This window comes from Balaenoptera acutorostrata, chromosome 20, assembly GCF_949987535.1.
Source record: "Balaenoptera acutorostrata chromosome 20, mBalAcu1.1, whole genome shotgun sequence".
Classification (NCBI taxonomy): Eukaryota; Metazoa; Chordata; class Mammalia; order Artiodactyla; family Balaenopteridae; genus Balaenoptera; species Balaenoptera acutorostrata.
Genome location: NC_080083.1, coordinates 47,740,085 through 47,763,768, shown reverse-complemented (window position 1 = coordinate 47,763,768; position 23,684 = coordinate 47,740,085). Strand labels below are relative to the sequence as shown.

The 23,684-nt window shown below is 42.6% G+C and overlaps 2 protein-coding genes across 8 annotated transcripts in view; one reads left to right on the top strand and one right to left on the bottom strand.

Annotated features, from left to right (window-relative positions):
• Nucleotides 1-18,211, bottom strand: part of MYL4 (myosin light chain 4) — a 30,449-nt gene extending 12,238 nt beyond the window's left edge. The window contains exon 1 of the mRNA XM_007175810.2: nt 18,195-18,211. The gene's annotated coding sequence lies outside the window, so the exon portion shown is untranslated. The remainder of the gene's footprint in view (nt 1-18,194) is intronic.
• A 148-nt stretch (nt 18,212-18,359) lies between these two features.
• CDC27 (cell division cycle 27) overlaps nt 18,360-23,684 on the top strand; it is a 58,549-nt gene continuing 53,224 nt past the window's right edge. For 6 of the 7 annotated variants that reach the window (XM_028164911.2, XM_028164909.2, XM_028164910.2 and 3 more), the window contains exon 1: nt 18,361-18,522. In XM_028164911.2, the coding sequence (XP_028020712.1) occupies nt 18,496-18,522 (27 nt within the window). In that variant the 5' untranslated portion in view covers nt 18,361-18,495. Of the gene's footprint in view, nt 18,523-23,684 lie in introns of all 7 variants that reach the window. The other variant, XM_007175817.2, reaches the window with a different exon arrangement.

The window sequence follows — 23,684 nt, the reverse complement described above, 5'->3', positions numbered from 1 at the left end:
GATCCTTTAAGCTGAGAGCCACTCTGGGGCCTCAGCTCTGCCCTGAGGTTCAACTCTCCGGCCTGGCACCCTGAAGCAACAGCTGGTGCGGACAGCTCACACTGTCCCACACCCTCCCAGTCCACCGGGTAAAGCCCTGCATCTCCCAGAGCAGGCTCCCAGGGAACTCCACAGACCTCAAATCCCTGGGTCCACCCCACAGCTTCATTCATTCAACAAATATTGAGCACATAACTTGTGCCCAGTGGAGCCAGGGTGAGAAGCAGAGAGGTTGGCTGAAAGTCGATGAGACTGAAGGTCAGGAAACTTGGGTCTCATTTTTATATACTGTACCTCTAACTCATTCTGTGCCCCCTGGATGTGTGTGTGTATGTGTGTGTGTGTGTGTGTGTGTGTGTGTGTGTAGTACTTACTGTGTATCAGGCACTGGTAGTTAAGTGCCATTCACACAAAATCTCCTTAAATCTTCACTGCAGTCCTATAAGGTAGATATTATTACTCCCATTTTACACATGAGGAAATTGAGACTAAAACTGGTCAAGTAACAAGGCCACTCAGCTAATTAGCTATAAACTGGGATTAGAACCCAGGTGTGTCTGATTCTAAAGTTTGTGCCTGAATCATTGATATTATAATCCCATGGCGGGGGGTGGGGACACATATATATTTGTGGGTTCATCAGATAGGTCAGGATGAATACCATTAAAATGTTAACAGGAAACACCCCTAAGGACACAAAGGGTAAGGACAGGAGGATGACAGCAATTTGCAGTTTGTACTTTTTTCACTTCCTGTATTAATGGAAGTCTTTACAACGAGCATGTACTGTTTTTATTTAAAAAAAAAAAAGTTGAAAGTCAAAAAAAAATGTTCAGAAAAACAACAACAAAAAGCTTCTCCACTGCACAGAATTGCTTTGAACTGAATTGTATGGCTCTACATTTCAGAGGTTGAAGAGAAATAAAGCTGAGAGAAGCAGAAAAGTCACTTTGCCTTTCTAGGTTCACTTTCCTCTCCCATAAAACAAGATTGCTAGGGACTTCCCTGGCCGTCCAGTGGTTAAGACTTCAGCTTCCAATGCAGGGAGTGCAGGGTTCCATCCCTGGTGGGCGAACTAAGATGCCACATGCCTCGCGGCCAAAAACACAAAACATAAAACAGAAGCAATATTGTAACAAAGTCAATAAAGACTTAAAAATATACATTAAAAAAAAAACCCAAAAAACCCCCAAGATTGCTAGACCACAGAACGCCTGGTGCCGTGGAGCCCACATCTGCCCATTCTCTGGGTTCCCTAAGCACGGGCTCCAGGTCCCACATCTTTCAGAGCCAAAAGGGCCCTTAGAGATCGTCTCATCCCGTCTGGTGTGACAGGTGAGGAATCTAAGGCCCAGGAGACTTCGGAGCTACCGCGAGACGTTCAGCTCTTCACAGGCGGAGCTGCGCCAGCTAAGCCCGGCTGCTCGTGTGCGGTGCTCCTACCCCACCCTGCCCGTCCTGGACCCTATACGTGCTCTCACCGCTGGCGAGCAGAGAAGCCTTCAAAGAAAACTGAGGCAGGAAAGGGGGGCAGGTCTTGCCCAAGGGGACCCTAGAGCAAGACCAGGACGCAAACCCTAGGCCAGTCCTGGTCCTGGGCTGGTCCGGCAGCTCCTTGGCTCTTTTCCCCTTCCCCCTTCCAGCCTTCTCTTCCTTCCGACTCCTCGTCCCCTGCTCCCGCGTGCCTCTGCTTCCACCCTTCAGTATTCTTCCTGGGGAAGTACTACCTCCTTCCCCAAGGGGGTTGGGAGCTCAGTATGTTGGTGATGAGGAAGGAGGAAAGAGGAAGCCCAGCCTCTCCTCTTTCTCTACCCCCACCCGCATCCCATTCCTGGACGAGGTGCAGAGATACCCACAGTGTAGAAAGCTGCAGGCCAGAAGCTGCGAGAGCCAGACACTACTAGTTCTGACTGTCAGTCGCTTCCCCTCTCTGGGCCCCAGCTTCCTCATCTCTAAAGTGAGAGATAGTCAGGAGCTTTCAGTGTGTTCAACAGACACCTAAGGCTTCCTTAGCTTGCTTCTGGCTGTCAGGGACACAGAGGGGCCAGGTCTTGGGGCTCCCCCATCCCCTGCCACTTCAAACAGCACCACTCCTAGGTGTTTTATATACTGGAGGTCCCATGGTCATTTCGTAAGAAATAGTTCCATGGTTTAAAAGTTCAAAAATAACCAGTGAATGAGATGTTGAATAGAAAAACAAGGTATTCTAATCATTCTGTGAAGCAATATGATCCCCAAAAGACAGGCAGCTGTAACTGTCCTTTCCTTTCTTTTCTTTTTCTTTCTTTCTTCTTTCTCCTCTTTTTTTTTTTTTTTAATTCTAAGGCAAAACAAAATATCCAGACTGCTTGGGAACAGAGCTCTGAGGTTAGAAAACTGGGAACGCAGAATGGGGCTGGGGGATCTGAAAACATGGAAAGAGTGTGGACTTTAGAGGCAGACAAGCATAGGTCTGAATCCTGGTTTTGCCATTTCTAAATCTTGGGCCCAGGACCCTCAGGACCTTTAACAGTACACATATCCTTCTCAAGTTGTGAGATTTGTATGAAATAATGTTTGTTAGACACCACAAACCATCTCTGGCATATAGGAAACAAACATAGCTGTCAATTTCACTTTGTTTTCCGAGCCAGAGGGAGCTAGAGGTGTGCTCTGGTGTCTCAGGTTTCCCGGAAGGAACACCAGGAGAGGGGCCCACAGGAGGGAGGGACGAGTAAGGTGGCCGTGGCTAACTTGACTGTAAGGTGTGGGTTTAGGAAGGAGAAAGAGGTGGAAGGGAACGGGGGAGGGGAAGGGCGGCCGCTGGGTACCCACAGTGTGAAATATTTGTGGCTCAGAAAGCATGTAACTGGTCCCTGGGGCCCAGCAGCCTGCCTGTCAGCGACACTCAGACGAGGAACCTGCCTGCCTGAAACCTCAGTGGGGGAGGAGATGCTCCTCAAATCAGTTTCTGATTCTCTTTAAGCAACCCCAGCTAAAAAAGTGGCTGGCACTTCAGAAGCTACTAGAGGGGAGCTGTGGTTTCCCTGAAGGAGCTGTGTCGAGAATCAAGATACCTGACACTAGCCCTGTTATTACTAAAACCCATGATGCCCACAGTTCATGAGACCCCCAAGAACTGGAGTCAGAGCTTTCACTTTCACTCTCTGCTTCACGGCCACTGACTTTCACCTTCCAATTTCATCCACCTAGAGTACCCTTCACAGGACCTAGGGCAGGGTTGACCAATCAGAGCAAAGGAAAGGTAGAGAGACGGAAGGAAGAGGCAGAAGTATAAAGAGGCAAGCATAGTAGCAGGTACTGGTAGCCTAACTACTGCCTCTGGGGAGGCATCGGGTGGTCCCCAGCCAGAGCTGCTCCAGCCACTTGAATGCTGCCACTGGAAGAACCTCACACTCAGTAGATGGAAAACGCAGAACAGAAATTCACACCAATCAGCTTACACCACATGTCAAATCTGGACAAACGCACAGAAGAGAACTGACATCAGTCCTCCTTTGGGCTGGGCTTCCACACACTCACACGTCCTCCTCCCTTCACCTCTAACCATGTAGGGCCTGTGTCCTGCCTGCCTGGGATCAAATGATGCTGACAGCATGCCTGGCTGTTAATGCTTTGTTCTCGTCACCTCCCCCCACCTCTTCCGGCCAGTGTCTCATAAGCTAGACATAATGGGGCAAAGCTCTGGCCAACACTACATTTATATGTCTCTGTAGAGGACACTGGGTAAATCGGGCTCTGCCGCAAGGCAGAGGTTAAGAGGGTCCACTCAGGAGTTAAGAGTTCTGGGTTAGAGTCCTGATTGATTTGTCCATTAGGCAAGCTAGTTAACTTCTTTCTGTCTCAGTTTTCCCGTCTGTAAAATGGGGCTGCTAATATAACCTCACAGGGTGATTGTAAGGATTAAATGAGTTAATACAGATGCTACACTTAGAGCAGTGTCTAGCACAAAGCAAGTAATCAAAATCCTTAAGCTTGACTGAACCAGTGTGACGGCTGCTCCCTCTCCCAAGGTCAACGGCGAAAGAATTATAAACAGAAAACACCAAGAAATGAAGAAAACTGTGAGATACCCCTTGGGTGAAGGGGGGGGTCCTGTTTTGAACTGGTGTGGTGTGTGGTAAAGGGGTGGCTTTGGTTTACGGCAGGAGGTGGCCAGGCATGGCTGTGGAATGATAAAAAAAAGAAGAGGATCTCTGGGGTTCTCATCTGTCTTTTCCTCTGCCAGTGTCTTAGAACAAACAATCATGTGCCATCACCTTCATGACTCAAACCGCTGATCCAGGTGCTGGTAAGAGTAACATCAGGGCACTGAAGACGCACTGTGCTTGTGAGGAGCCAATAAAAAATAGGAGGGGAAACTGAACTTTGGACAGTTGTTTCCCTTCCTCATCCCCTAAACTCTCATAGCAGGAGAACTGCAATCTAAGAAGTACTTCCCCTAAGGTTGCTTCTCCCTTGGAAGGTGGGGGCAAAAGGTGAAGCCCTGACATGAGGAGTTATTTAGTGAGGTTGGGTCTGACTGACTTGGGAGTTTTGGTGCTTGGGGTTCTCAGTCTTACGGCTCATTCAACCCTGACCCTCACCCCCTGAGCTAAATGGCACTGGTACACATTGCTGAACAGAGCAACCTACATGCCCATGGGCCAAGTAACAAGACAGGTGAGGAGCACAACTAATTCAGATGGATACAACCCACTTGATTACAGATTGTACCTTAAGTAGAAAGATGACAACAGATAGACCAAGATTTTAAAAGTAGCATAATAAACACGCTAAAAGAGATAAACCAGAACAAGAAAACATAAAGAAGAACCAAACAGAAACATCACATACAGAAAATTATAATAGTTGAAATAAGAGGGACTTCCCTGGTGGCGCAGTGGTTAAGGGTCCGCCTGCCAGTGCAGGGGACATGGGTTCGAACCCTTGTCCGGGAAGATCCCACATGCAGCGGAGCAACTAAGCCCGAATGCCACAACTGCTGAACCTGTGCTCTGGAGCCCACGAGCCACAACTACTGAGCCTGCGTGCCACAACTACTGAAGCCCACGTGCCTAGAGCCCATGCTCCGCAACAAGAGAAGCCACTGCAATGAGAAGCCCGCGCACCGCAATGAAGAGTAGCCCCCGCTCGCCACAACTAGAGAAAGCCCACGCACAGCAACGAAGACCCAATGCAGCCAAAAATAAATAAATAAATTTTTAAAAAATAGTTGAAATAAGAAAAACAACTTTAGTAAAACAAGCAATATGTTAGGTATAAAAATAACTAAAATAGAGCACACGATAGATATGAAAAGTAGCAGAATGGACACAGCTGGGAAACATATTAGGGAATTGAAAGACAAAAGAGAGAATGTCTCCCAGAAGGAAAAAAGAAAGGCAAAGAAATAGAAAAGCTGGGACTTCCCTGGTGGTCCAGTGGTAAAGAATCTGCCTTCCAATGCAGGGGACATGTGTTCGATCCCTGGTCGGGGAACTAAGATCCCACATGCCACGGGGCAACTAAGCCCGTGTGCCACAACTACTGAGCTCGTGCTCCTCAACAAGAGAGCCCACGTGCTGCAAACTAAAGAGCCCATGCACTCTGGAGCCCTCACGCCACAACTAGAGAGAGAAAAAAAACCCACACGGCACAACTAGAGAGAAGCCCGCGCGCCACAGTGAAGAGCCTGCACCACAACGGAAGATCCCACACGCCTCAAGAAAGACCCCTCATGCTGCAACTAAGACCTGATACAGCCAAAAAATAATAATAATAAAGAAAAAAAGAAAAAATAGAAAAGCTAAGAAATATGGGGGATAGAAGGAGTACTGCTTTGTGATTTAGAAGGGCAGTCAAGCTAAGTATACATCTGAAAGAAATCTCACATGAATTCATAAGGTACATGAACAGGATGTCTGCAGCATGATTTGTGGTAGCAGGAGTTGGAAGCAATCTGGGTCTCCATCACTGGGAATCCCTGGGTAAGATGCACCATGCACCATGAAAGAGTGTGTAGCAGTTAGAAGCAAAGGATTAGATGCATACACAGAAGAAACGTAGTGACAAGTAAGAAATTGAATGAGGTATAAGCCATGATAACATTTCTATAAATTAAAAATATATGCATACAATCTCACTGATATCGTATTGTATATGAACGAGCTAAAATTGAAGCTCCAAGGAAAGAAAATGCTTATTTGTGACTTAGCTAGATAGGTACAAGAATTTATGCTAAAATTGAAACTTCTCATAATGCAAATCAATACACATTTTTCTAACATAAACACACAGAATATTTTAATTATAATCAACAGTTCTATGTAAATTGGCTGCAAAAACGACAAGAAAAGTTTAAATGTTTTGCTGGTGTTAATAAATCTTAGAGTTGCTTTCCAATTTATGCAATATCTCTTTGAATTTCATGTTAATAATACTGATTGACACAAGAATTGGTAAATTTACTTAACTTGCACATAGTTGTGAAACTGACATGCTTTTGCTTCAAAGTCAAATCAATTCTAAAATGAAGCAATTTTTTCAATTTGGATGCAAATATTAAAAGAAAATGATTTTTTTGGTATTTGATTCAGTTACTGGAAAATTTTAAAGTATGTTTGGAACAACTCATGTACATGAATCTACTTTTCAACTGTGAATTTTATGAAATCTAAATACAGATCAAATATTTATGATGAAAATTTAGCATCCAAGTTGAGATAATGCTATAAAACACACACTGGATTTTGAAGACTTAGGACCAAAAAAAAAAAAAAAGAATGTAATATATCTCCTTAGTAATTTTTTATTGATTACATCTTGAAATAACATTTTGGGTACACTAGGTGGAATAAAATATATTAAAAATCTTAAAATACATGCATACTAGAAACATTATCTGTTATTCAAGAACACAAACAAACAAAAGAAATACACATTAAAAATATCTGATGGTTGCCTAACGTTGTAATGTTGAGCGTAGTTTAGATGGGAAGGGTAATGAGATAAAAGGGAATAAATAAACAATTAAACAAGAGAGGCCTTGCATGAACCATTGACGAAAGAAGGCTATAAATCAAGGAGCGTGATTAACCCAGAGTCCTCTGTATCTAAGAATCCTTGCCACCAAGGAAGGAGGAAAAAAGCAATGAGTCACCTGAAGTGTCAGAGACCCTTAAGGCCCACAGCACCCAAGGTAAAGGCAGAAAAGGAGTAGAAAGGTGTCTAAAATCAAAATTTCAAGGACCATGGTAGCACCGGCTCTCAGAGCACTTAAATCAGGTCCTCAAACTTCGTTTCCTTGGCTGTTATAGTTCAGGTGGAGAGAGCTACATGTGCTTGGCCTCATCACTCAACAGTCAGCCTAAATGGCTGAAGCTATTTTCTGTGCTGAGGTCAAGGCAGTGCCGCCTGGAGACGTATCTGCCAACTGAACTGTGGGAGGAGGATGCTGGGGGGGCCCAACGACAGGTGGGTTAGAGCCCGCCTGAGGACCGAAAGCAGAGCGCAGGACAGCTGGTGTTTGGCAAAGCGATTTACAGATGAAAAGCAGCAGAGAGCAAGTTGGAATCCTCACCAGTCATCCAAACTGCATTCTCCCAGACATCCTGACAGCTGCAAGGAGCTTTAGAGACCCAGAGAAGAGGGGGTGACTTGCCCGAGGTCACACCGTGAGTCACGGCAGACCTGGGACAAGAGCCCAGGACACTACTCTAAGGCGACAGTGGGAGCTGGAATTGCTGATAGGGGTTCCCTCTGGGAGAGGCCTGGCCCCCAAGGGAGCATGGAAGCAAGAAGGCATCAATGAAAGAGCTGGCCTGGCGCCTACAGCATGGATGGCTCTCAGTAAGGAGGAGGTGATTCAAACTCCTAGCAGGCACTTGTTCTCAGCATTTGGGGATGTGCTTTCAATGCTAAAGATGATTCTCTTTTCTCGGTTTCCCTTTCCACCAGCTTCTTCTTTTACTTCTTGAATTCTGACTTCCCCCCTAGCACTCCACTGGTGACTTGTCTGTGGCTAGATCTGTGGTCTTAGATATCTCTAGGCCTTCTCTGCTGTACTTACAACACCAAAGATGTCACTGACCCTCCTCTCCTTTATCGCCTTTATCTACATTACTCTTATTCACTCATTCAACCAACACCTAATGAGCACCCACAGTGTGCAGGTATGTTTACTAAGATGAGTGAGAGGCTTCCGCTGGCCCCAAGGAGCTCACTGTCTGGTGTGGAGGATGCAGATATATAAACAGAGTTTTAATATAATGATAAATAGTCTCACAAAGGTTTTACAAGGTATAACATAACCCCAAAAAGAAAGCATTTAATTCTACCTGAAAAATCTATATCTCCAGTGCCAGCTTCTTTCTTAAATTGTTCAAGCTTCACATTTCCAATTGACCTTTGGACATTTCTCACCTGAGGCATTTCAAACTCAGTATGTTTTAAACCTAGCTTATCACCTATCTCCCAAATCATATATTTGTGACACAAAAACAAACCAAGAATAATAACAAAGTCTATTTAAGACCACTATGGTGTATACTCAAGACTGGAATAAATCAAGTCTGTGTTTAATCCATTGCAGTGCAATTTATTTAGAGAACAATGAAAGTCTCTCTAGAAACTAGAAAAGGGAGAAATAAAGAATCTATTATTTGGTTGGTGTCCTCTCCAAATGATACAGATATTTTTTGTCTAGCAGTCAGACATATATGTCCCTTCTGAGGAAAAGTAGATAATAGCCAGTAAGATCATTCAATTAGCTCTTTTGGTTTGAAGTCTATAGTCACCAAGCTGCCTTCCGGTTAGAAGGTTAGAATCTTAATGCCCTCAGGAGAAGGAATTGGATAAGAATATTTCTTACTATAAATGAGTAATTCGGAACCATTTCCATTTTCCATCTTTTTTTCAGATTCAACCATCTAGGATCCTATCATAATAGAAATTTAGAGTTGCCTAGACTCCCTAGCAGCCTCTCTGCTGCATTCCTGGTCCCTACTCTCTCCTCCAATTCACACAATCCTCAGCTGTTAGCATAATCTTTCTCAAATTCCATTCTCATGAGGTCACTCCCCAGCTCAGTCACCACCAGCAGCTCCCTTGGTCTATTTTATCAGTCTAAAGTCATCAGCCTGGAACCCAAAGCTTATCAACTGTCCCCAACACCATCATTTCAACAAAGTTTATACAGCCTCCGCTCCAAACAAGCTAATTTGCTTACCATTGATCTCTTTACCTTTGAGTCTGCATAGCCCTCCTAGCCAAGATGCATCTTCTGATTAGCCTCAACACTTCAGACACTGCCTAGACTTTAAATCCCTCAAGGACATGTGGGCAAGGCCAGCATGTTCTCTGGGTCCAGAGAGGGGGAGTCAAAAAAGCATCAAGTTATGACCAATAAGAGATAAGTTAAGTGGTCAAATCATTCAATCATCAGATATTCCAAAAATTTATAATATTTTAATATATCTTCATATTTGTACAGTGCACTGTGCTAGGTGGTGGGGATATCATGGAAAGTCAAAGTCCCTGCCTTCAAGGAACTTACAGTAAACAAATATAATTAAAATTACCATACATACTATGAAGGAAAAGAATGACGACTCTGTGAGAGAGAACAATAGGATGGAGCTAATTTGAAAAGATACATGTACCCCAGTGTTCATAGCAGCACAATTTACAATAGCCAAGACATAGAAGCTACTTAAGTGTCCATCAACAGATGAATGGATAAAAAGATATGTGTGTGTATATGTATGTATATGTATATATATATATATATATATATATATATATATATATATATATATAATATATAAAGGAATATTACTTGGCCATAAAAAAGAATGAAATATTACCATTTGCAGCAACATGGATGGACCTAGAGGATACTAAGTGAAGTAAGACAGAGAGACAAATATTATATGATATCACTTATATGTGGAATCTAAAAAATAATACAGATGAATTTATTTACAAAATAGAAACAGACTCACAAGGCATAGAAAACAAACTTATGGCTATCAAAAGTGAAAGGGGAGGGAAGGGATAAATTAGGAGTATGGGATTAACAGATGCACACTACTATATATAAAATAGACAAACAACAAGAATTTACTGTATAGCACAGGGAACTATATTCATTATCTTATAATAACCTACGATGGAAAAGAATCTGGAAAAGGCTTTCCTGGTGGCGCAGTGGTTAAGAATCCACCTGCCGGGCTTCCCTGGTGGCGCAGTGGTTGGGAGTCTGCCTGCCAGTGCAGGGGACGCGGGTTCGAGCCCTGGTCTGGGAGGATCCCGCGTGCCGCGGAGCAGCTGGGCCCGTGGGCCGCAACTGCTGAGCCTGGGCGTCTGGAGCCTCTGCTCCACAGCAAGAGAGGCCGCGATGGTGACAGGCCCGCGCACCGCGATGAAGAGTGGCCCCCGCTCGCCGCAGCTGGAGGGAGCCCTCGCACAGAGGCGAGGACCCAGCACAGCCAAAAATAAAAAACATAATAAATAAATAATAAATAAAAAAATTAAAAGAAAAAAAAAAAAAGAATCCACCTGCCAATGCAGGGGACATGGGTTCAAGCCCTGGTCTGGGAAGATCCCACATGCTGAGGAGTAACTAAGCCCGTGCGCCACAACTACTGAGCCTGCACTCTAGAGCCTGCAAACCACAGCTACTGAAGCCCGCATGCCTAGAGCCCGTGCTCTGCAACAAGAGAAGCCACCACAGTGAGAAGACCACGTACCACAACGAAGAGTAGCCCCCGCTCACCGCAACTAGAGAAAGCCCACGCACAGCAACGAAGACCCAATGCAGCCAAAAATAAATAAATAAAATAAATAAATTTATATATAAAAAAAAGAAAGTTGAAAAAAAAGAATCTGGAAAGATATATATATATAAATATAGATATATATATCTGAATCTCTTTGCTGTACACCTGAAACTAACGCAATATTGTAAATCAACTATACTTCAATTTTATAAAAAAAGAAAAAGGATGAAGCTCATAATTTAGATTAGGTAGCACACGGAATATTCTGAGGAGGTGATATTAAGGCTGAGGCCTGAAGGATGAGTAGAATTTAACCAGTCAAAGAGAAAGGGAAAAGTACTTTAGGAAGAAGAAGTAATATTTGTCAAGGCTTACACTTTAATCACTCAGTCAATATTTTTTAAACATCTACTAAATATGTAATGCTTTTCAAAGAACAATATAGAGAAATATAAGACTTGGCCTTCCCTTAGCGAGACAAGACATAAATAGAATAACCAATTGTATTAGTCTGCTCAGGATGCTATAACAAAATACCACAGATTGGGTGCCTTAAACAACAGAAATTTATTTTCTCATAGTTTGGAGGCTAGAAGTTCATGATCAAGATGCTAGCAAATTTGGTTTCTGGTAAGAGCTCTCTTCCTAGCTTGTAGTTGACTGCCTTCTCGTTATGCCCTCATATGACATTTCCATGGTGATGTGCATGTACAAGGGAGGGCAGTAGAGAAAGAGAGTGAGCTCTCTGGTGTCTCTTCTTATAAGGACACTAATCCTATTGGATCAGGGCTCCACCCTTATGATCTCATTAACCTTAGAGGCTCCATCTGCAAATACAGCCACATTGGGGGTTAGGGCTTCAACATATGAATTGGGAGGGGAGGGGGACACAAATATTCAGTACATAACATCAATCAGTAAACAAAAAATAATAATAGGAACAGGTATAGCACAGGGAACTACTCAATGCTCTGTGGTGACCTAAATGGGAAGGAAATCTAAAAAAAGAGTGGAGATATATATATATATATATATATATATATATATGTATATATCTGATTCACCTTGTTGTACAGCAGAAACTAACACAACATTGTAAAGCAACTATACTCCAATAAAAATTTTTTAAAAATAGTAATAGGAACAGAATGAGTTTATTCTATTCATTCATTAAACAAATAAGAATGAATACCCATCATGTACAGGCATATCTTGTTTTATTACATTTTGCTTTGTTACCGTCTACAAATTGAAGGTTGTGGTAACCCTGCATCAAGCAAATCTATTGGCACTATTTTTCCAACAGCATTTGCTCACTTTGTGTCTCTGTGTCACATTTTGGTAATTCTCACAATATTTCAAACTTTTTCATTATTATTATATTTGTTATGGTGATCTGTGTCCAGTGATCTTTGATGTTACTACTATTACTTGCTGAAGTATTTTTAAATTAAGGTATGTACATTTTTTTAGACATAATACTATTGCACACTTAATAGACTACAGTACACTATAAACATAACTTTTATAAGCACTGGGAAGACAAAAAATTCATGTGACTTGCTGTGTTTTGATATTTGCTTTATTGTGATGGTCTTGAATACAACTCACAATATCTGCAAGGTATGCCTGTACCAGATGCTGTATTAAGGGTGGAGAATACATCCTGCAACAGGCAAACACGGCTTCTATCATGGAGCTTATAGGCTAGATAGGAAGTAATCACAGTAAAGGGTGATAAGAGTAATGACAAGTATGTTAGCACTCGAGCAGTAGCAGGGATAGGCAACCTATCCCTGTATTCCAATACATCAGAACAAAATCTAAGGAAGTATATTTGGAAGATGGGCAGAGATAGCCAAGTGAAGAGTGGAATTAGAGTGTTCTGGACAGAGAGAGCAGTATATACAAAGACTCTGGGGCAAGAAAGTGGGTCAAGAAGTTCCATGTAGCTGGTGTAGGGGAGAGAAAAAACCTTTTCCCTCTACCCTCTTATTTTCAGGGTCTGGGGCCTTGCAAATTAAACTGACAGAAGACGGGTTAACAGAATTTTAAAAAACAACATTTTATTTACACATGCAACATGCATATACATGGGAGAATTCAGTGATAAGTGACTCAAAGAGGTGGTTAGAATTTGGGGCCTACCTATCACCTTAGCAAAGGGCAATATATTTGTGGAGAAGTAACAAGACAAAGAAACAGGGTTTGGGCCTCTAGGGGTGGTAAATTGTGGAAAGGTAAATAGATGGGGAAATGAATGGAAGATAAAGGTTATTTTAGTAAGGGTTTTTGGTACAGAGCCAGCTCAGTGCCAACCCTCTGTCTCCAGTGATAATGGTTGTTTTCCTGCTCCTTTTATAGGAGAGGGGAGAGGATACACCTTCACAAAGGGGAATTTATGTCGTGCTTTTAGGCAGATGGGGGAGGGCAAAAAGATTTATGTTTGCTGCCTTAACTGCTTTCAGTTCAAAATAATCCTCATGCCAAAGTGGCATTTTCTGATCCCCTTCACTGGAATATATAGTATAAGAGGGAGACAGGCGACTTAAGGCTGAATGAGGAGGCAGAGACTAGACCTTGGACAGCCTTGTAAGACTAGTTGAAAGGTTTGGACTATATCCTGAGAACAATGGAAAATCCTAAATTGGGGCATGTAAAAAGTTAATAAACTGAAACTTCAATTAAAATGGAGTTGGGAGGGCTTCCCTGGTGGCGCAGTGGTTGAGAATCTGCCTGCCAATGCAGGGGACACGGGTTCGAGCCCTGGTCTGGGAGGATCCCACATGCCGCGGAGCAACTAAGCCCGTGAGCCACAATTACTGAGCCTGCGCGTCTGGAGCCTGTGTTCCGCAACAAGAGAGGCCGCGACAGTGAGAGGCCCGCGCACCGCGATGAAGAGTGGCCCCCGCTCGCCGCAACTAGAGAAAGCCCTCGCACAGAAACGAAGACCCAACACAGCCAAAAAATAAATAAATAATTAAATAAATAAATAATTAAAAAAAAAAAAAAAAGGAGTTGGGAGACCAGAAGAGGACGTGAGAGCAACAGCAGAGCCCAATAGGAAGAAGAAAGACTTCCTCTTCTTTCTTGGCAAGAGCTCAGCCAATGAGAGACTGTCACAACTCAGCCAAGGAAGAGCCATGGACTTTTTGTTTACTATAGCCCTCCTGACTTCCTTTCCCCCTCTATAAAAGAGTTCTTCTTCTCCATTTTTGCTGGGGACTTTCATGTTGCTCACCATAGTTGCAGATCCTGAATTGAACTTCTTTGCTGATCCCCAAAAAACCATTTTTTTGCTGAAGAAATAACTGGCAGTCTATTTTTTTATTTTTATTTTTAATTTTTTAAAATTTATTTATTTATTTATATTTTGGCTGCGTTGGGGTCTTCATAGCTGTGCGCGGGCTTTCTCCAGTTGCGGAGAGCGGGGGCTACTCTTTGTTGCGGTTTGCGGACTTCTCATTGCTGTGGCTTCTTGTTGCGGAGCGCAGGCTCTAGGCGCGCCGGCTTAAGTAACTGTGGCACGTGGGCTCAGTAGCTGTGGCTTGTGGGCTCTAGAGCTCAGGCTCAGTAGTTGTGGTGCACGAGTTTAGTTGCTCCACAGCATGTGGGATCTGCTCAGACCAGGGCTCAAATCTGTCCCCTGCATTGGCAGGCGGATTCTTAACCACTGTGCCACCAGGGAAGTCCCAGTCTATTTGTTTTAGGTCAACAGTGGGGAGGCTTAGCGAGGGGGGTCCTGACATGATTAAACTTGTTTTTGGAGGTAGGTGAGACTTGAGGCAGGAAGAGACATGAAGGTGTATATTTAGGAGGTAAAATTAGTAGGGCTTTGAGACTGGATGTTAGGGCTAAAAAAAGAGAGTGGTTTCAGGTTTGGGCGATGGAGAAACTGGGAAAGGTAATACTTCAAGGAAGGTAATATTTTAAGTATGAGGAACGAGGAGTTCCATTCTGAACAAAGTATTTGTGAGACATCCCGTTGACAGCTAGGCATTTAGGTCTGGAGTTCTAAAAAGAGTCTGGCTGGAGATACAGATTTTGGAACAATTTTAGATAAAAAATTGAGGCCATGAGAATGAACGAGTTTGCCTAAGAAGAATGTGTAAGATGAGAAGGCCTAGAACTGACCCCTGAAGCATTCTAATGTTAGGGGTTCTGTAAAGGAAACTGATAAAGAACAGAGCAGTAGGAGGAAAATCAGGAGACTGTGTGATCAGAGATGCCAAAGGAAGGGGATGATTTGATGAAGAGAGAGGAGCAAAGATGGGGGGCGGGGGAAGCTTCATGGTCAGGTAGTATAAAGAGGATAAGAGGCAGCGTGCAACAGGGACAAGAGAAGCGTGCAGATAAGGGGGACTGAAGGAATTCAGAAGAGTAAGCTTACTCTGGCTATACCAGTGGGCCTGCACCTTGCCAATGATACCATGTCTAGCTTCTTGAATAGTTCGCTAAACCCTGGTTTCCAAATCTGATTGAATATGAAACAGACCAAGAGGCAGGCTAAGGAAAAGGATAATTTATCATGTTTGGAATAATGCTTATTGTAACCTAACTCCACTTGCCAGCTAAAGATATGTTGATAATGGGTGATGGCAGGATGCTCAAGTGGTTGCCTCACCTCACGGTGAGTTTAAGTAGGTCAATCAGGAACAGAAAAGGAAGTAAAAATGCTCTAAAAGAGTCCATCAAAGCACAACTTCAAATAATGTGGTCTGAATGGGCACAAAACCGCAACAGATGTGTTAGCCCAGTGAACAATGGTCAGAAAAGAGATGCTCTTTTTTAGAAAAAAGAAAAAAAGGGCGGGGGGGGGGGGTGAATTTTAGGCAAATTCTAAGCTTAAGAGCCAGAGTGCTAAGCATCACAGAGTCTTTAAATGCTAAGCCTAGACACACATTTTCACACAAAAAGTATCATCTTTATATATCCTGTGTTGTGAGTTTCTACATTTAAATTTACAGGAATCAAATGCGCAGGTACAAGACATGGCAGCATGTTGTGTGAAACAGCGCTACGTGTGTAAAATAACCAAAAGCTTAGCATGAGCAGTCATGTGACTGTTATGCACATACAACTTTAGTCCACTTTTTTTTTTTTTTTTTTTTTTTTTTTTTTAGTCCACTTTGATAGAAGTCATCCAGATAGTAAAAGCAATAGTCCTATTGCCTTCTGAATTCATTTGACTAAATCTGGAGTGCTGTGTTCAGTTAAAGCATCACATTTTAAGAGTAATATCGCTTACCCACCCCTGTCTTTCCATTCCCACTGCCAGAGTCTCTCATCTCACACCTTGTAGAGTGTTTCCAAAGATGGTCAATCCCTCCCATGGCACATGCCTTTTGCAGTGTCACTTTGCCATTCCTCCCATCTCCTCCTGTTGAGACACAGGCTGCCCCTGTGTCTTAATCTGACCAATAAGAAGTGATGGGGTTTGACTTACAGACCTAGGCCTTAAGGGGTCTCACAGCTTCTGTTTTTGCCTTCTTGGTTGCCAGCCGCCAAGCCAAGAAGCTGGGATTAGACTACTGACTGATGAGAGGTCATGTGGAGGAGAAATGAGGGGCTCAGCCAACAGCCAGCACCAAGGCCCCAAACATGTGAGTGAAGCCATCTTGGATCTTCCAGCCCTAATCAAGCCAACGATGGTAATATTCTGTATCTATGCTATCCAGTATGGGAGTCGCTAGCCACATACGTGTATTGAGTCCTTGGAATGTGGCTAGGGCATCTGAAGAGCTTCATTTTTAATTTCACTTGAATTTAACTAAACTTTAGCTAGTGGCTACCACACTGGACAGTGTAGAACACTATTTCCACTCTAATTCATCCAGCATAATCCTGCTAACAGAACAGGGCATATGGCAGCATAAAATCAGTTTAGCACCTACCCTTTATGGGGCTGTAAGTACACAAGCAGTGACTAGAGATGGCTGGTGGTAAAGGTTATAGCTCTGTTAAGTGTGTGAAGCAGTGCCAACTGGTGTTTAAAACAAAACAAAACACTCCCCCACAACATCACCCAAAGGAAGGGAGTGACCCATTCTAACCTGATTTTATCTGAATAAAATGTGAGAAACAGAAAGGGAAATTTCCACACAAATGGAATATACCATTGAGTCCCACATCTACCCTAGAGATGTCCTGATTAGGACATCAACCTTTAAAAACTGTTTTCTTCAACCATATGGTTACCAAAGGGGAAAGGGAGGAAGAGAGGGAGAAATTAGGTGTGTGGGATTAGTAGATACAAACTACTATGCACAAAATAAACAACAAGGATTTACTGTATATCACAGGGAGCTATATTCAGTATCTTGTAATAACCCATAGTGGAAAAATAATCTGAAAAAATATATATATATGAATCACTTTGCTGTACACCTGAAACCAACACCATACTGTAAATCAACTATACTTCAATTTAAAAAAATTGCAAAGACTGTTTTTCTCATCTACCAAAAACCAAAATTTTAATCGTTCCCTGTTCACGCATTTCGGAGGTAGAGGGAGCAGGAAGGAAATCTGAGAGCCTCTTACGTGTGTTAGACACAGTCACATACATTAATGCACGTAGTTCTCTTAATGGTTTTTTTTCAGACTAAGGAAATAGAAGTTCAGAGAGGTTGTGACTTGCTAAGGACCTAAAGCTAAATTAGTGCAGAGATAAAATTCAAATCCAACCTCCAGATTTCCCAACACACCACAATGCCTCTCTTAACAAGAAGAAAAATTTCTGCTCTCCTGAGATTTTCCGTGATCTGGCCACCTAAATACTCATTTCCAGTTCATGTCTTAACTCTTACCGGATTGATCTCATTCTACATCCTTTCACTTTCTCCTTTCATTTCTTCTAAGTCTACCCATCCTTCAAAACCCAGTTTAAGTCTGAAACTTTCCTCATCCCAATGCTAATTAATTTCCCTTTCCTCTCCTCTGAATTTTTACGTCACTTATAATGGGCACCACATAATGTAGCATTCTTTGTTACATTACTTTTCGTTAAATAGACCGTAATCTCTTTGAGGACAGAGGTCATACTAAATCTTTGAAGAATGGCAATCTTTCCAATTTCCTATTTCCCTTTGAGCCATGAATAGGTAGTTCTGGAATGGATGAACGCGACCTAAACTCAACAGACAGATACTTCTTGATTAATTAAAGTCAGCCCCAAACTCTCGAGTTTAACCCTTTGCTTAATCTACCGCGCACCAGTTAATCCAGCAAGGTTGAATGGCGAACCGAGACCTAAGCCCGGCCACGTAACGCTCCCAGCGGACTCCCGCACGCCACGCCCAGCCTATTGGTTGCCGATTAGGCGTGCCCCAGCCTAGGGTGGCCGATGGGGCGTGGCGTGCGTGAGTGAAGGCGTGGCCGAGAAGAGGAACCTACGCTCTGGATCACACTCGGTAGTCTCCGGTAGTCCTCGACAACTTCCGGCAACGGTCTCCTCCTCCGCTGATTCACCTCGGGTATTTCCGGTCTCCTTCGGGCCTTTTCGTCTGGCTCCCGCGCGGGTCTCTCCACTTCGGGTTTTTCCGTGTCCCGCTCGGAGGTACTCGGCAATCGCTCGGCTTCCCCCATCCCCCGGTAACGGTCGCTGGTGAGTTTAAATGAGCCGGGGCTGGCCGGGCCGGAGCCGCTACGGGGGGGGGGCTTGAGGCACTGCAGAAAGTGGGCCTGAGCCTCCAGGATGACGGTGCTGCAGGAACCTGTCCAGGTAATGGTAACCGTCTTCTCTGAGGCTTGGCTCTCAGCCCCGGTCGGGAAGCAGCGTATGGCCACTCCGCGGCCTGGTGCGGCCTAGGCCCAGCTGCTTCTCCCGCCTCCCCTCACGCCGGCTCCTGCCTGTCTTCTCGTCAGTTCCGAGGCCTTGCCCGCAACCTCAGCCGTGTTACCTCTGGCCCTACGTTATTTCTTCCCCTTGGTGTGAGCGGAGTTCGGCAATAATACCTCCTTTACCCCCGGGCCAGCGTCCGGCGAGCCCCTCCTGTCAGCCCAGCGGCCGGGCCCCGGCCGGCGTGAGGGATGAGGGGCCGACAACTCGCCCCAGGTGCTCTCTTGCCTAAGGATGTTTGGGAGGCACGTTTGATCAGCGATTGTACGATCTTCATAACGGTGGGGCAAGTTTGCAGGACGAGTGTTGGTTTTGTTTTTGTTTTGTGTGAGAAGGTGGAGGGAGGGTAGGATCGGTGTTTTTAATACTAATTTCTATTTTGGTAACAGACTTTGTAGCCCACGTTGCTTTTCTCGCTCAGTAAATTTCCCTCTGGACAATGATCTGCGAAGAGAACCCCAAGGCCCAGTGCCGAGGCGCAAGCACCTATACAAGGGGAGAGGGTGGAAACGGCGAATTGGGTTTTTTCCATGACCTGTGAGGGGGATGAGGAGTGTTTTATTGTGCCTGTGTACAGGGCGTGCAGGAAGTGAAAGACAAATGATGGTTTTTCCATCCATACCACACCAAGGTATGCTTTGACGCACAGTGCTCTGTTGGCATGGAAGAAACACTATTGGATTTTTAAGTGTGTGCAGCAGTGCCAAGTCATTTCCCCCCCGCCATCTGGAGAAACTGAATCTTTTGTCCCTTGGTGATGGACCAGATCTGTGAGACTTTCACCCTATCCTGTGATCTTTGACTTAATTAGAAGAGTTGACCTCTATCAACTGCTGTCATTGAGTCATGGACTTTCTTTATTTTGAAGTTATAAAGCAAACCGATTTTAGAAATTGCTTCATATTGCCCTTAAAGACCTGTGATGTCAAATAGTAAATATGTTAATCCATCACTCCTTCTATATTTCCTTAATTTTTCTTCACAGGATGAAATATCAACTTCTAGTTGGCTCCTTCTCCAGCTCTTTACCTATAGCAGCTATTCGTTTTTTAATTAATGTAATGTGGGATTCTGTCTTAGGAAGTTTACCTGTTTGTACATTATACTGGTGCTTTCAAAGCTATTTCTTTCCATCCAAATTTCTCTTACTAGTAAAGAGCCTCTTTTTTAAGATTTTTTTTTTGAGGCCTAACATGAAATTAGAAGTTGCTGTCTATACCCTCTTAAATGGATAAGCAGATCACTCAAGTTGTTTAATTTCTGTTTCATATTTTTGTTATTTTGTCTTAATAATTAATGATACAGTTGCCCTATAGGTACAGCTTCTAAAATGATAAACTAGTTTTATTGCTAGCCTATAACCACTTTTTAATAACAATTTCAACTTGCATAAAAACATGGAGAAGAAAAGAAATATGTAGCCAACTCCTTGATAGTACCCATCAGGTTTTCTCTTTTTCCTTAAAGTACTCTTAGCAGTAATGCATTTAGGTATTTTTAAAGCTTAAGAGTCAAATTTGTCTCCTCCGCCCCCCCCCCCCCCCCCCGCCCATGCACACTACCTTTGTTTATTAGATTTGGGGACAGAGGTAAGAAGTTTTAGGATATAGCTAGGTGAGAATTTTGGTTGTAATTTTTAGGATAAGAAGTCATTCAAGAAGGGATCTGGAGCAGTAGGAGGAACAAGCACCTTTGGCTACGATGATAAAGATAAACTGATCAGGGATAGTGCTGAAAACAGGAAGGAAGAGTAAGGAAGAAAATAAAAATAGAACAACTAAATAAGATACTTTTTTTTTTAAACTATGATAAGCAATTGCATGTATTTGTAGAGGAATGAGAGTAAGTTGGAAAAGCGTTTCCTTTCTAGGGATGCCTCAGGGTTTGAGGTGTTACTAGGCATAGGGAAAAGTTGAGAGAAAAGATGAGCAACTGTTTTTTGCTTTTTCTTTTTTTAAAGTTTTAACATGGAATACCCAGGTTGATATGTCACATAAGCCTATATAAGTGCTTCCTCCAAATTATCTCTTATAGGAAATTGTTACTTTTGAGTCTTTGCAAAAAATCTCTCCTATTATGAGGCAGAAATTCTGTCAATTATTTTATTTTTAAAATAACTATTTAGGGAAGACACACTAGCCTAAGTGACTTGAATCAATGCTAATTTGCATGTTTATAAAATTCACCTGATGAAATTGATTTTTAAAAAGACATTTTATATAGATTTATCAATTATTCCTGGGGGTAGGACTTCACGGAAGTGTTGGATGAAGTTGTAAAAATCACCTTAGTAAGCAGTATAGTAAGTGGGTGCTTTACACATATAATATTGTTTTAGAGATTATTAGATAGTGAAGGAATACTTTTGGCTTGGGATAAGATGAACAGGGACAGCATCTAATGTGGATTCAAAAGGTACCATTTTCAAATAATAGAATTGAAGGTAGTATATTCAGGAAAATTGTGTTAGATGATTTCCACCACCCCCCGTAATGGCTTTTCAATAAAACTGTTTTATCCAACGAGAGTAGAAAAAAATGAAATTCCTAAATATGTTTTATGCTTTAAAAAAATATATGTATGTAACTAAATTGATAAATCAATAGGCATTTGACTATTTGATCTTCATTGAAAAAATTTATATATTCAAGTTAGCTGAAACATTTTGCTTATAAACTTTTCTTTTGGAAAACAGATTACATTATATTTAGGTCCAATATAGTGTCTTGAAGACAGTGCTACATAGTACCTGAACTGAGAGAATAAACTTTGGGATGGGGAGGTAGAGGGGGAAGTCATTACAAATATGTAGTAATTCCTTTATGGACTAGTGTCCCGATATAGCCTTTGTGCTTATATATAGAGAAAGCATGAGACAAATAATCACAAATTAATGATTATAAACTGTGATAAGAAGGGCACTATAAATAGGGTGTTAGGAGAGAGACCTAATAGGAGGGTCCTGACCTAAGTCAGATTTGCAATTGGACCATCAATGTTCAGAAGCAGCCTCAATGATAAAAATCAAATTGGGAAGACTGTTATGCACCTGCTATGTGCCAAGCACAGATAAAAGACATTCTAAAACCTTCTCTAAAAAGTATGTTAGGATAGTTCCTTTTGAGCAAATAACATTGAAGCTGAGTTCAAAGTTTGAGAAGGAAACAGTAGTTTGAAGAGCATTACAAGCAGAGAAAACAGCATGTGCAAAGTGCCTAAGACACAGCAGAACTTGGCATTGGAAGAACTGAAAGAGGGCCAGTGTGGCTGGAGTTGCATAGTAATGGCAGGCCATTATAAGGAGTTCAGTTTTCATTCTAAGTGTAATGGGGAATCACTGAAGGATTTTCAGCCGTGGGTTGACACTATCTGATATAGATCTTAAGATCTCTCTGGCAACTGTATGTGAAAGGTCAGGGAGGAAGGAAGCAAGAGTAAACACAATCTTAGGATGAAGGTAACCTAGACTAAAGTGGTAGCAGTGGAGCAGGAAAGAAGTAGATAAATTCAAGAGATGTTTTAGAGGAAGAACCAATGAGACATGGAAATTGATTGTTTATGGGGGGATCAAGAACAGCTACCTGGATTTCATTTTGGGGGGCACCATTTAATAAATGGAGAATTCTTTGAGAGGGGACAAATTTGAAGGAGGACAATTAAGAATTCTGTTGTGAACAAATTGAGTTGGAGGTATTTGTGAAACCAACCAGTAGAAATGTGGATATATAACCTCTAATCTTTTGAGAGGTCTAGTCTTTTTTTTTTTTTTTTAGAGAAAGGTCATTTTAAATTTATTTATTTATTTATGGCTGTGTTGGATCGTAGTTTCTGTGCGAGGGCTTTCTCTAGTTGCGGCGAGCGGGGGTCACTCTTCATCGCGGTGCGCGGGCCTCTCACTATCGCGGCCTCTCTTGTTGCGGAGCACAGGCTCCAGCCGCGCAGGCTCAGTAGTTGTGGCTCACGGGCCCAGTTGCTCCGTGGCATGTGGGATCTTCCCAGACCAGGGCTCGAACCCGTGTCCCCTGAATTGGCAGGCGAATTCTCAACCACTGCACCACCAGGGAAGCCCAGAGGGGTCTAGTCTTGTTGGGAAGATAAGTATACTTAACAGGAACAACTGGATAATGTTACAAGTCTGTATGTGATTGCACAGATAACAATAAATACAGGAAAGAGAGATCCTGGTAGACTGGAAAAATGGGAACAGTTTCTTGAAGGAGTAGAACTTAAAGCTTTAGAAGGTGGAAAGGGTTTGGTAGGGAAGAGAGAATATTCTTGGCATGGAATGGCATGAGCAAGAGCCCAAAGTTGAGAATGGTGTTTAGGAACAGGAAAACAATAAAACTATAGCATTGGCTAGAATGGAAATAGAGGAGGAAAAGGTAAGGTTTTGCTAGCCAGGTAGAATCAGGTTACAGGGGACTTAACAACCAGGCTGAGGAGTTTAGATTTAATTTGTTGGTAATAAATAGCCATTATAGGTTTTTCAACAGAAAAATTATGTAATGAAAGCACTGCTTTGGAAAAATTAATCTGATGCTATTGGGAAGGAGGGACGAGACAAGATTTAAGGAGACATAAAGGCTAGTAAAGAAATCCAGTTACATGGTAATGTACATCAGGGTTTCTCAATCTTGGCACTATTGATGTTTTGAGCAAGCTAATTTTTTGTTGTAAGGGTACTGTCCTGTGTATTGTAGAGTGTTTTGCGGCATCCCTGGCCTCTACCCACTAGATGTCCCCTCCGCTTGTGACAACCAAAGATGCCCCCCAGACATTACTACATGTCCTTTTGGGGGGCAAAATTGCCCAGACTGAGAACCACTGATGTAGACCTGAACTAAATTAGAGTTGTAGAAATTAGATTGTAATGTATAATAGGAAAATTCCACAGGGATTTTTTTTCTTCATACCTTCTTATATTGTTCATTTCTTTTATGATCTAAAAAAAGATCTTTTATGATCTAAAAGAAAACTATTTTCTTTTTTGACAAAAACAAGAACAACACAAAACAATCTATGTGGTCACATTTAAGTCTGAATTA